The following is a 14634-nucleotide window of genomic DNA, read 5'->3' on the forward strand; positions in this document are numbered from 1 at the left end:
ATTCTGCGCGGGCTTCGCAAGCCATTTATAGGCCATTAGTGTCAGCGCTATCTCGTTTATTGTGCTTTCGAAAATTGCTATGAGAGACTGGAATTAGGTTGTTATGAAGAAGCGGCAGTTGATCCCATTTTTCTAATTCCTTTGCAGGCCTTTTCCGATTCGCTTTTGGACAGCAGAACTGCTCTTTTGCTACAGAAAAACTAATTGTTAGAACTGTAGAGCATGATTGGTTTTATTAATAGAGTTTAACTTCTCAAAGGCACTCAGGCTATAAGGGACGCTGTTGTGTAAGGATAGAGAAATTTCGTCCACCTGAAGGTTTCTAACGTGCACTGACATCGCACAGTACACGGGCACCTCGCTTTTCACCTCAATAGAAAGGTGTCAGTAAATTGCATCCGCCTCCTTCGGATCATCAGTCAAGGGCACTAACCACTAATCATTTCGGCAGAAATGTAGAATATCTGTCATTTTACCAAATGAAGGATTTGGTCGCGGACTACCACTCATTTGTGCCGATGAGACGAAGGTTTCTCAAACGGAGATGAGCAGCCTCTTTTATAAAAAGCCTATACGGGAGCAGTTGAAGAAAGAATGAAGACCCGCCCCCATCCCCCCCCCCCCCCTCCTCCCCAGAAGAAGCAGTCAAAATATGCCCCTAATGTCCAGGCCATACCCTTTGGTATGGTTGATGAAAGTGGGCGTTTGTATCTCTTATCTCAGTTATTCTCTTTTTTTTTTTTTTGCTGCCCTCGTTTTCCTACCCTTTAGTCATTTTATTTTGAAAATATAAATAATATTGAAACAATCCATTTTAAGTTGTTTTATCACTGGCCCTGTGACATAGGTGGTGCAATTAATGTTTTATCCTCTAAAATCACCCTGTATGTTGTCATTTGAGCGAACAGTCAACGCAACCTTTAAACAGGGGTGGCTTTTTATGTGGCCACGTGTCCAAAATGTCGAGATTGAATCCCTCCCCTTCTGCGCTTTTTCCGTACCTCCCTGTGCTCAAAATTCAACAAACGTTAACGAAATGAACCTTGGTTTGGTTTTGGGGTTTAAGGTCCCAAAGCGACTCAGGCTATGAGAGACGCCGTAGTGGAGGATTCCGGAAATTTCGACCACCTGGGGTTCTTTAACGTGCACTTGCATCGCACAGCACACGGGCGCCTAGCTTTTTGCCTCCACTGAAAAGCGGCCGCCGAGGCCGGGATTCGATCCCGCGTCCTTGGGCACAGTAGTCGAGCGCCCTAACCACTGCGCCACTCCAGCGGGGAACGAAATGAACCTACGAGGCAAATATTTACTGGAGCCTTTCACAATGACATGCTTCATGGATAATGCCAATGGCTTTGGAGCACGAAACTCAATACTTAGCATATATGCTCATCAAGATCATGCGATACAAATCGGATCCAGTTGGCTTTTCCGAAACCAACTCCTAAACGGACTGCGTTCACATTATATTCGGTTGTACTGTTCATTGCCGAAATTACTTAAATGCGTAGGGTAAAATCTGCACTGGAGCGCTGGTATCCAAACCGAAAGAGAACAACTATCTGGGCGTAACGTTTTCGTGACGTCTAAATGTTCAAACGAGTATAATACAACCTACACGCTACATCTGGCGCATCTCACAAACCGTTCTAATGCTTACTTTCGTCGTGTGCCGTGGCGCAAATCAGGAAAAGTGCGAGGATCAAAATCCGCATGCTGATGTCCCTTCTCAATGGTTACTTAGTTCTTCTTCTTTGTTCACCTCTAGCTTGTACAATACATCGTCATGGTTCATTCCGGGCGTATTTTTTTGCTACTACTAAAAACCATTGGATGAATACGTAACCTTTGTACGACGAATGACGTAAACACTGGCGTTGTGACCAGTCCAAGGTCACCTTCACCTTTCCCTAATGGTTCATGAGAATATCATCCAGGTTAGGCAGGAGCCATGAAAGGGTCCCCTGAAATCTCCACTGTGTGCGCGTGCATACTTATGGGCGCGTCTGTGTGCATGCGTGTTTTCTTTACACGTTGCCTTTACCAGGGCTACACATGTTGATAGAGTACTCCTGTGCAAAAAAAAAAAAAAAATATCCCAAGATTCACACGATTCATGTACGTTCCTATATTTCTCCTCACAATGAGTCGACACGTGGCAACTTTTTAGGCTGTGGTCATGGAATCCACGTGAAAGCGGTATTGGGGTCTCACGTAGCTGTTGCTCGACATGCGCATCGCTTCTCAGGTAGGCACACGAAGGTTTTAGAGCGTTTGTCCTTAATTATTTGATTATCCAGAAGGCGTAGCCATCTGAGGCTAAAAACAGCGCTAACAGAGACGAAGCAGACAGAGGGACACGACGCTGACTATCAACCATGTTTTATTGCACATTCGTCGGTTAAATACCTCTCGTTCGTGCAAAAAAGAAAAAAGAAAGAAAAAGAGGGAAGGCGAGATAGACAAGATAACCACGTGGCATGAGATTATGCATTCATGCACAGACAATTAATTTCGCTGTCGCGAAGTGCTATGGAAGGGATGCTGACGCACTCTTCACCATTTTGTCGAATATTGCTGGCTTCTTCAATTTCTCTCGTCCGCAGGTCTATGTAGGTAGATATGATTGTGGCGTTGCCAAGCTGGGGAGAACATTCATGCTCTCGGCAATGTCTTGCCAGTTCACTGCTGATGGCGCCTTTCAAAGATCTTTTATGCTCTTGGAGCCGTTCATTTAAATAGCGCCCTGTTTGGCCGATGTAGGTGGGCCCGCATGACAATGGTATTTGATAGACTACGCTTTTAGTACATTTCACGTGCATGTTCTTGTGCTTCTTTTGGCACTGCTTGCTTCCCGTTCGCTCACTGTTGACCTTGGCGCACATGCTCTCTAACTTGTTAGGTACTGACATCAGCACTTTTACGCAAACATTTTCGCCTATCTTCTTGAAGTTGTGTGAAAAACCATGAATGTACGGAATTACTGAATACGGCTTCCTTTCTTGTGATGTGGCCCTGATCTTTTTCCTGCCTCTAAGTTCTTGGAGTACACCTGCGACATTGGACAGTAGCTGCGTAGAGTAACCTGCTGCTTTCAGCCGGCAAATCTGGGGGTCGAAACTAGCTTATACATCATGGTAGCAGGATCTTGTCGATGCGGCTTTCAGTGCTGCTTTCACTATTCCCAGCTTGATTATATTGAAGTGCGCTGAGGTGTAAGGAAGCAGTTCCTTTTTGCTTCGTGGTCCGTACCGTCAACATACATGACTGTCTAAAAAGGTTAGCGTCAAGTCAAGGAATCGCCGAACGTTGTTTTCTGGGAGTTCGCTCGTTATTTCCAGTCCTTTTAGTTCTTTGAAAACGTCAATGATTTGGCCAACGTGCTGTTGCTGTCGTACTGTATCGTCTTCTATATAAAGAATTAGCTTATAAAGATCATGCACCAACCAGCCCAAATTTCCACCCTTTTGGCGTAGCCCTCATTCACGTCAAGTTTAAGTCGTTATTTGCATTTGTGGCTGCATAGAAAGAAGAATAAACCTGCGAGGAGTAGGATAAAAAAATTACGCATTTATTCCCGACACCCGAGAAATTAAATGAACGTCGACCACACAGCTGCCCAGAGGCACAGGAATGTGAATATTATGCATGACGTATAAAAGGAAAAAAAAAATAATGAGGTGAGACAGGAAACACACGTATATTTTGCTGGGCAGGAACACTCCTGTGTGGCCTTTCCTGGCATGCGAGAGCTTGAAAAATGTATCGCAATATTTCGCGCGCCAGATCTACTGGACACAACCTAGTAAACAAAATAAAGCTGCAGAAAATGTTTTGTTAAAATTTTTTGTGTATCTTGAAACAACATTTATTTCTGTATAGTAGGGAGCACAAACATACTACAAAACTACGGAAGAGTACCGCTGAAGTACAGAATATTCCGATTTTAGGAGAGAAGACAAGTCATGAAAGAACATTAACATTATCTTAATTCATAAAAAAGCAGATGCTAAGGACTTGAAAAATTACTGGCCAATCAGCTTATTATGTGTTACATATAAGATGTTTATTACGGTAATTGCTAACAGAACCAGGACAATTAATCTTGAACTTCAATCAAACAGACGATCAAGCAGGTTTTCGGAAAGGATGCACTACTATCGATCTTATTCATACCATCAACCAGGTGACAGACAAGTTCTCTGAATATAACCAGCCTTTATCATAGCGTTCATTAACAACGAAAAAGCATTTGACTCTGTAGGAACCTGGGCAGTCATACAGGCATTACGTAATCAGGGTGGAGACGAGCTGTACGTGGAATTACTGGAAGATATCTGTAGTGGCTGCAGAGCGATCATAGTTCTGCATAGAGAAAGTAACAAAATTCCGATAAAGAAAGGTGTTAGGGAAGGAGACACGATGTCTCCAGTACTATCCACAGTTTTCTTAGAGGAAGTATTCAGAGACTTGGAATGGGAGCAGTTAGGGATAAGGGTCGAAGGGGAATACCTTCGTAATCTGCAAATAATGATTGATGACCTAGACAGGAGTAGCGAAAAGGTAGGCTTGAAAATTAATACGCAGATGACGAAGATAACGTTCAATAGCCTCTGGAAGGAACAGCAGTTCACAATATAGGTAGCGAAGCACTGAAAGCGGTGGGCGAATATGTCTGCTTAGGACAGGTAGTAACGGCAGATCCAAACCATGAAATAGAAATAACTAGAAAAAAATTGGGATGGAGCTAATTTGGCAAGTACTCACAGATTATGACTAGCAGTTTAAAGGTATCGCTCAAGAGGAAAGTAAAAGTTTAATCTTACCTGTACTCACCCATGGGGCTGAAACGTGAAGGCGAACGAAAAGGGTTCTACTTAAGTTGAGGACAACCCAGAGGGCTATGGAAATAAAATGGTAGGGATAACGTTATGAGATAGGAAGCATGCCGAGTGGGTCAGAAGATAACTCGAGTCAATTACATTCTAGTGGGAATCAAGCAGAAGAAATGGGCATGGGCAGGACATGTATTGCGTAGAAAGAACAACCGATGGTTGTTTAGAGTAACAAATCGGATTTCAAGGGAAGGAAAGCGTAGCAGAGGGCGGCAGAAAGTCGGGCGGATGAGGTTAAGAAGTTCGCAGGAGTCAAGTGGATGCAGCTAGCACAGGACTAGGTTAACTGGAGGAGTATGGGGAGACGTCTTCACCCTGCAGGTGGTATAGCCCGGCTGATGATGATGCTGATGGTGATGAAGACAGAACTACTGAATATTTTTTCTCACTTTTGACATGGCTCTGTAATTTTATTAGACTGGGTATTATTGCAAATTAAAATAAGCGATGGTCGCTAAGGGCAACAACTTCAATTTCAAACATAGGGAAGCATAATAGGTGGCACAAGAAAGTTAGGCGGGCCGAACAGATTAGTAAATTTTCGGAGGGCTAACGGCCGTTGTCTAGGTGGGGGGCGACCTGTAAGCTACTTCCTTGTATCCGTCGGACAATAAAGGTTTTCCGTCCATCCGGGGGTGAAGTTGATGCGGCCAGCACCGCACCGGGAGGGAGGGGGGGGGGGGTATATGCCTTTACTCTGCGTATGGTGGAGTCGGACTGATGAGGATGATGATGATCGGGTACTCGTGTCAATGATAACAGCCCTCGTGATCCTGACGCAGCGCCGTAAATCTGCTGTTGACATTGTCCCTCGATCCGTTTTCTCCCGCTAGTATTGCCGTCAATCCGCACTCTCTTATCTTCCTTTTCTGGCCGCTTCGATCGTAAGACCCGAACTTCATCATTTTTCTACCTATTTTCTATATTGTCTATTTTCTTGAAGAAGGTATTCTACTTCGTTTGTCTTTTTTTATTTTAAAATAGACTACGTGAAAGACAGCCCCATATCTATGCCACATCGCAAGACTTCGAATAAAGAAAAAACTTTCCCCATGCGACGGCTCACGGTGAGCGGCGCATAATGGCTCACACCGTAAAATGTTCATACTGCTATCAAGATAGCAGCGGAAAAGAGACAAGTAGAGCGCAAAGGAAAAGTGGAGTGGAGAAGGTCGAAAGTACAGCTTCCTGTTTTGTCAGTGGAATACAATCGCCCATCCATTAAGCGACACATAAGTGAGTAACCTCTATAATTGTGTCATTTCAGACGTGCACGTGGTTGGTACATGAACCATCTTCAAATTATGTCTGGTGCTCGTGATCGAATGCTTGAAATTTTGGTGTATCACCGGTAGCTGTAGCTGTGTAGCCTTCACAACCCACTAGTCCTTTGCTATCGGCGTTGCTGATGACCCTGCGGGCGGCAAAAGCGGCAGTGAGAAAACAATTTCGTATATTGTTTTGGTGAACGTCCCAAATACAGTGCTAAAAAGCGATCGGTATGCCATCCTGCACTGCTAGAGAATCTTGACCCACGCCTATTGACGGGGATAAAGATTCTCAAAGAGTGGCCGCGGCCGTCATCTGCGATGAAGGCTTCCCAGGTGTTTTTACTGATGGTGTAGGGCGCGTACGACATGGCTGGGATTTTCCTATGCGCCTTTCTCCTGCTGGCTTACTTCCTCCTTTTAATCCCTTTTGTCCTTCACCTTCATATCGCTTCATCCTTCTTTCCCAGTGCAATGTAGAACACCAGGTTTCGTTTACAGTTAATCTACTCGAGTTTTTGTTTTCTCCTCCTTCTATAAAAACATTTACTTATGACTTTTGACCGGCAGAAGATTCACAATAAACAAGTGAGAAAAACATAATTTGCGGAGACACTACCTCCAATGCATATTTTAAAACTGATTGGCATCACATTTTGACAAATAATTGTCTTATTATGTACTTTGTCGATATCGTCGTGGAAGGTTGAGCGAAGCAAAAAGTCATGATGCTGCTCACTGTACATTAGAGGGTAAACGAGATTTCAGTACTTTCTCAGCGCTCGAAACAGTTCAGTCTTCATGCGAATGACCAGTGTAATGCTCGCCTTGTGGAATGAATTTGTGTTGTTCTTTAATAACCCGGAAATATACTGCTTTAAATGCATCACAGTAGTGTTCATTAGCATATACAAAATCGGCAGTAAAATCAGTTTTCTTCGATAGAGCACAAATGTACAAATTATCTCCACATAAATACCAAATTAGCGAATAGATAAGAAGTATCAATTATTACCGATTAGTTTTTTTTTTTTTTCCTTTTCTACACAGGAGTCTGGAACAAAGGCTGGTTATACGCGGCGCCGCTTCAAGGACAAAAAGTTGTTCGAAAATCAATCACCACGTGCAGTCAAATTCTAAGCCTCTCTCTTTTAGAGTATGCGCGATGTCAGTTTACCCGCCCCTTTTCAATTCAAGGTGGTGCATGGCGAATGTTCTTTGACTCTGCGCTTTTTTTCGCACTGTGAACAGAGGCATCGTCAGGGCTGGTGGGCTTCATGACAGCATCACTGATGCTTGTTAGCTCGATCTCCTTTACATCAACTCGACAAGCGGTGCAGACACCGCCAAACCTCGACGACACATCGTTGCTTTTGGTACCAGCGCGCAGATTCATAACGGAAACCAGCAGCGCAGCGCTGAACAACTGGTGTTTTTCTTACGGTTTCGGTCAGAACAGCTTTAGGCATTTGCAATATATTAGTTTTCTTCAAAGAGGCACGGCAAGTTTCGGTGGAGTATTCACTGGCCATGTAGAAAATATCCAGACGAAAGAATAACAGCGAGCGTAATGAACACGAGGCAGGCGGTCTCGGCCAATCGCAAACAAGCGGGCATAGTAGCGGGCAACTGGCCATAAGGCAGGCCGCGCTTGCCAATGTAGTGATCAATTACACTCGTCATGGAGTGTCACATGTCCTTTGAGCCAAGCCGGCGACCGCCACATGTGGGATTATAAGGTTAGCATTAGCCCACGAATAAGTCCTGCAGCGTGGTGATAATAGTAAAGTAGTCTTGTTGGCGTTTACCAAGCTTAGCCGTGGCTCAGGCACTTGAAGGGTGATGCTGGTGGGGATGTCCTTCCGCAGAGTGCCGGCAATTACCTGAAGACGCTTTTAAATGCAATTGCAGTGGTGGGTGCGCGTGAGTTGCTTCATGTGCCTTCCTTTAAGAAGTTCACAATGTTGGAACCAATGAAGCCAGGCACAGGGTAAGACAGAGGAGGTGCCAACACCGCTATGTACATCATCTGTCTTAGTCCTGTATTGTCACAGCTGGTTCCACCTTTACAAGCATTATGAACCAACTAGCCCAGCAAATTCTGATTTGTTAAGAAGTGGGCTTCGCCCATTCACGGCCGCCGTGTGCATTATCTTCAGCTATCAAGTGATTATGGTGCGAATGCTGCCTGCGCTAATTCCTTGGTTCCTCCAGAAGTGGAAGTCCTAGCGCTAGCCGATTAGTACTGTATTCAAATGGTTATAACTTCACGACACCATTGTCTCTTGATAGGTGGCGCGATTTTGTTGCTGTCCGCTCTGCCAATGATCGGCCTCAAGGAGCAGGTTCACTGCCGCCAGTGATGGCTGGGCGCTCGGCGTTGGTTTCGATTTCGCCAAAGCTATGTTCATTGGAGGCGATCTGACGACGAGTGGCTGCAGCCGTATAATTCGATGGTATGTGAAGGCTTCACAAAGAAAAAAAGAGAACATGGAAATAAAATTGTTTTGCTGAAGAAAAAAAAAGCTCTCCGCGACCAGCGTCACGGTGTGCATGAAAGAGTGAAGCGAAAGCCGTGAAAAGCAGACGACATGTCATTGTGACGTCAGCGGCCAGTGGTTGTCAGACCAAAAAGCTGCTTTAGAACTTATAAAAAAAAAATCCTTTTAAAAATATCTACTCTACCGAAAGAGCTCCAATTTAGTGAAATTATAATTTAAAGTGTGGGGTAAAAGTGCAGTCCACTTATAACAATACCAGATATAGCGATATATGGCTTATAACGATCAAATTCTTGAAATTTATCATTTTTTCCATTCCCCCATGTAAAAATAAACCAGATATAACGATCGATTATCGGCGGTACATCGGATACAACGATAGCTTTATCGCCGCCCGATGGGTATTTACCAAGAAAATCTGACTGAATATTCAATAAAATATAAAATATTAAGGAGACAATGACGTGAAAACTCGACATATGCGGCGAAAACAGAAGAAAATGAGCACTAGCGTAATCGCAATCGCAGCAGCCCAAAGGGTGCTGCTGCGGCCGTATCGTCATCGCCATAACCGATTGTGTGTTCGTGGAAGATGGCGGCGACTACAGTGACGGACGGCGCGAAAGCTCACAAGATGAAACGGCAGATTCATCGGAATTTTTTGGCAGGATTTCAAGATTGGAAGCCTCGTGTAAAAATACGGATATTCGCACTCTACGATTGTAACGATCATCAAGGATGGGAATGTCCTTCAGTTCATCCAGCCGCTAATCGGTTTAGTGCACGCAAAAAGGACTGCCGCCAGCGTACACGCTACTGGAAGCGATGCTCACAGCGATTGTCAAGCTTCAGCTGCTGCTCAAGCGAGCGCAAATTTCAGACTTCTTTAAGTTTGCTGAAGTTATTTTATAGCTATTGATGTATACTGTAATAAAGTGTTTAGTGCTCAGTACGATGATTAGCGTTGTTCAACCCGACTTACTCATCGCTAGTAGTAGGCAAGCCTACATGCATGGAAAAATACGTGGGCGTGCTTTTTTTCTTTTTTTTTTTTTTTCGCCGGTCCAGATATAACGCAAATCGGTTACACGATCAAATTTTCAGGTTTTCTCAATATCGTTATAAGTGGACTGCACAATCAGTTTATGCTGAAATGTTAGCAGTCATGATCCCTTTAAACCCAACTCAAACCTCTTATTGCCGCCCATCTTCACTCTGTTATATTTCTTTTCTGGTTGCCTCTATAACTGGCCTTGGATGGACTTTAGCTATACGCGACTGCTCACAGGGCGCTCAGTAGAAGTCAAATATTCACAGTGCTATCGATATAGCAGTGGAAACAAGACAAGTAGAACGAAGAGGTAAAGGGACAAGGTCGAAAGATAATTTGCAGTTTCCTCACCTCCCTTCCCTTACGGTACGATTAGGTGTCCACACAACAAGTGTGAAGGATACCGCGCCTTTCCTTTCTTATGAATTAATTATTATTACGATTAGTTGACACGCAGTGCACGCGACATAGGCGGCGTGGTAGCCGTTATGTTGATAGAGCTACAGAGAGTTATTATACTAACTGCATGTGGAGTCCATTGCGTCAGTGTTTACAGACGTCGACTACCACTGAAAAAAAAAAAACGAAACAACCATATAGAAAATAAAGTTTTAGCGGGTTCTGCCGGGTTTCCCAGCTACACATCCGTGTATTCGTTAATGTGAGGATGGGGTTTTCCAATGAAGCAAGGAAGAAATTATTCGAAAAGTCAGTAGACCGTGCCTTTAACTTGTGTCGTGTGCTCGTGTTGAACAGAATTTAGGAAACTGAATGATCTGTGATCGGCAGAAGATTCATATGAAGCACCGATGACAAATGCAATAGGCTGATACAGTCCCTACAATTGATATTTATACGTACTTAGTAAGTACAGGGGGGTTATTTACAAAGGGATCAGTCGAAGCAGGACATCGATGAAACCTACAAACGTCCTTCTGCTCTTGCTCTTCTTTCTCCTCTGCCAACCGTCCGACTCTTCTTCTGTCGATGTTGTAAGAAGGTGCGTGACATTTCCCTCCTCGCAGACGAAGCCCGCCGGGCGAGTTCAATAGATCGTCTGGGAGGAAGCCGTTTGAGGCGGGCTACATGCACCACCTGGAACTGGCGTGACCGTCGACCGCTTGCTGTTAGGCATTCTATAATGTAGTTCAAGTCGCTTGAGCACTCTAACACAACGAACGCTCCAGTGGAGTGTTACGCAGTGGAGAGCACGCTTACGTAAAGTTGACGAAGAAATCTGGGCGAGTTGGTGAAAGTTCATGATATAAAAAATAGCGCGAAGGACAGACGGAGAGAAAGGGCGACGCAGACAAGCGCTACTGTCTGCGTAGCGCTCGTCTACGTCACCCTTTCTCTCCGTGTGTCCTTCGCGCTTTTTTTTTACATCATTTACGTAGAGGTGTGCACAACCACACAATGTCACCAGGAACATAAGAAACCTGTTGGTGTAACGCATCGTAGCGGTTCTTAGAACGCTCTTGCATAGATAAAATTCGAATGAGGGCTAGATGGCGAGCTTCTTCAGCTATGAGGAGTGTGATAACAAGAGAAGGTTCATCACGAATGAAAAATGCCAATATGGTGTCGAGGCCGCAGCGAGACGAGCGACTGTAGCCAGTTGTCTCATGTTGCGTCGTGTTGTATGCATGAGTATTGAACGGGAGGACCGTTCGTTTGGTGATGGTATGATATGAACACTGATTATAAGTCTAAGAGATAACTATTTATTAAAGTAAGTTGTCGACACTGTCGTAGAAGGCTGAGCCAAATGCGACGTCTAGACTCTGTTCAATACACATTGGGAATAAACGAAATTCGGTCCTTTTCAGCGCACAACACAAACTGGTTTCAGCCAGTCAAACGACATCATGCGGGACTGATCAGTGTACAGATGCTGGAATAGTTTCCAGTCTAAACGATACGAGAGGGGGTCCAAATGTGGATTATTAAGTCAGAAATTCGGTACTTTGGATAATTCATGCACGCTTTGGTTAGTGGACACCGAATAGACATTAAAGTGGCGTGTTCATATATAGAGTAGAAACGTGCCAACCTATCTGCGCACAGATACTAAATAACACACAGAAATGCATTAACAAAAATAGGGAGTACCAAATGCTACCGATCATACTTCGCTTAAAAAGAGGTTTGGACAAGAGGCTGATAAGCGATGCCGCTTCTGCAACAAAACATGTCCAAAATAAAACATCACGTGTAGTCTACACATGACAGTAGTTGGGTGTAAGGCGATGCGTGGTGTCAATTTACCCTCTTCAATTCAATTCACGGCAGTGCATCGCGACTATTTTTTGTGGCTGAGATTACCTCAATGCTGTGTACAGGGTCATCGTGACTGCTGCTAAATGTCATGACATCATCACTGCTGCTTGCTGGCCCAATTAACTTTACACCAACTCTACATCCAGTGCAACCACCGACAAATATCGGCAGCACGTCGTTGCTCTTGTTGAGGGCCCGTTCGAGGTGGAAAGCAGCGGTCGAGCGCTGGAAGACTGTTGTTCTCCCCAGAGAGCGGTCCTCGGCGTCAGCAGTGTCGGTATTTTCCGTCACAACTACTGTGGGAATGAACAATATATCTGTTTTATCCAAAGAGGCGTTGCCAGCTTCGATGGGATATTCACCGATTGCATAGAAGATCGCCAGACATATGAATACAACAGCGACCATCATGAACATGAGGCAGGCGGTCTCAGCCAGTTGCCAGCAGGCGGACATAGTAGCAGTCATCGGGCCAGGGAACGGGGAACCAACCTTTCCCATGTAGTGCTCAATGAACTGATATCGTAGAGTCTCCGATGGGGTTGTATTCCAGCCGGCGTCTGCCACATGCGAGGGTATAAGGTTGGTATCTGCCCATGCGTCCATCGGCCCTGCCAAGTGTCGATGATGGTGAATGTCTTGCTGATCTTCACCAGTCCTAGTCATGGCCCAGGAACTTGAGTGGTGATGCTCCTGATGATGACCTTTTACGGAGCGCTGGCGATGACTTGAAGCCGCTATTGGATGCTCTTGCATTGGTGGGAGAGCGTGAGTTCCTTGATGCACCATCTGTTCAGCAGTGGGCTTCGCCCACTCACGGCCGCCGTACGCATCAGTTTCTGCTGTTAGGAAACCATGGTGATCATGCTGTCTGTGCTTATCATTTGGTTCCTCTAAACGTGCGTGCCCTGCGGCTTGCGAATTTGTCGTGTACACCAATGGTCGCATCTCTACAACATTTTCTTTTGACAGGTGGTGCGGTTTTGCTGCTGTCGCCTGCTGTCTATGAATGGCCTCTGGAACCAAGTTCGTTGCTGCCGCTAGTGGCTGGATACTCGGCGGTAGTTTCGATTTCAGCGAAACTGCGGTCTCTGGAGGTGACGTGACAACGGATGGCTGGGACCCAACATTTCGAAAGATGACGTCGATTGGCTGCCGCCAAAAAGATGCCGCTTTGTTTCCTCCCGTTGTACTACGCTGCACTTGAGATAACTCACCGTGGCCATACGGGGCATATGTAGTGGGTGGCTGCCCCTGTGCTAGATCTAGAGCATCCGGTTTCTTATGGACCATTGGCTTGTGGTGCAATGGTTGTCCTTGACCTATGGGGTTCTCGTGCTCATGTCTGGTTGTCCCCCGTTTAACATGAAGATCCGGCGCCGGGTGAAACTCTTTGAACTCTTTTCCGTCTTCGCCGTGCACTGTCTTGGGTTTCCCCTGTGCAGCTTCATCGAAAGGCAACATCTTTGCAGTACGTATGCTTCTTCTACATCTTCTTCTCTCCTCTGTACATATGGCACATACCCACAGTGGGGAACCGGCCAGGGTTGATTGCACGAGTAAGAATTGAGTACATGACCCCGATTTGGACTGTATGAGACTTATTAATTAGCAATTAGTCTTGCTAAAACAATTTGTGAAATTTTGAAGTGGTAGGAATTATAGTCAATAAAGGAAAAAAACTTTTGAAACGCAATTAAAACTTGTAATTGCAATCCATTCAGAGAAGCGCTATTAAACTAATCTTTTAGTCGCAGTATTATAGTTACGGAGTAACTCACGCCTTGGTTTTAGACCACGCCTTTTGACGGTTACACCAAACGAGACGAGTACAGGAATTGTAAACGGCGGGTCTAAGCAAGCAAGAGGAATTTCTAAATAATGTCTTCTCTGCGGAGCATACTTTTAGGACATAATGCATTATGGTTTCCACGCCATCGCATGAACCACAAAGATTCGACGGCGTGAATCCAGAGTTACCTAAATGAATACTGAGGCAAGGAATTCTACAACGCAATAGTGTCATGGAGGCTTGACATTGCCACAAGCTGCAATACATGACATTCCGATAGATATTGTTATGTGGTTTCCCGTGCTGGCATTCAGCAAGTGAAGAAAGAAGTGTCTGGACGCGTGGACGAAGACGACGCTTAGTGTTGAGCTGTGCGGCTAAGTGGTTCATACTTAACCAGCCAAAAGACGAGACACAGCAAAGAGGATGACAGGACAAGGCTGGACTATCAACTGAATGTTTATGATCGGAAGAAAACAACGAAGACTCCTTCCAAAAGCTCGCGCACAACCCAACCGATGGAATGCAAGACATTGAGAAGAAGATGAAGACGAAAATTCAAAGCCGATTCAAAGTCAAGGCCTAACTAACGACTTTTCTAAAAGGTCAAATTCCTTACAATGAAGGCTAACCGACGCCTTAGCCACATACTTGTCCTCGGCTTTAGCAATGTAAAATGCCTCAACCAACTCCCTGCAGAGTTGATTACCATTGCTGTAAACTACACCCATATATTGAAGTCAGGCGCACAAAGGGACGGGTCATGCTTCGACTTACACTCTCGGGATTGCATGTAGCGCAAGATTGGAACTCGCCTTCCCTCCCAGAGAATTAGAGTGTTCCGTCA

General features: G+C 45.0%; 1 protein-coding gene across 1 annotated transcript in view; it reads right to left on the reverse strand.

Moving 5' to 3' along the window:
- LOC146199664 (disintegrin and metalloproteinase domain-containing protein 10-like) overlaps positions 1-13459 on the reverse strand; it is a 33876-nt gene extending 20417 nt beyond the window's left edge. The window contains exon 1 of the mRNA XM_084592171.1: positions 13213-13459. Within this exon, the coding sequence (XP_084448297.1) occupies positions 13213-13459 (247 nt within the window). The remainder of the gene's footprint in view (positions 1-13212) is intronic.
- Positions 13460-14634: the final 1175 nt, after the last annotated feature.

Source organism: Amblyomma maculatum, chromosome 2 (assembly GCF_055883805.1).
Source record: "Amblyomma maculatum isolate TAMU_Amacu chromosome 2, ASM5588380v1, whole genome shotgun sequence".
NCBI lineage: Eukaryota > Metazoa > Arthropoda > Arachnida > Ixodida > Ixodidae > Amblyomma > Amblyomma maculatum.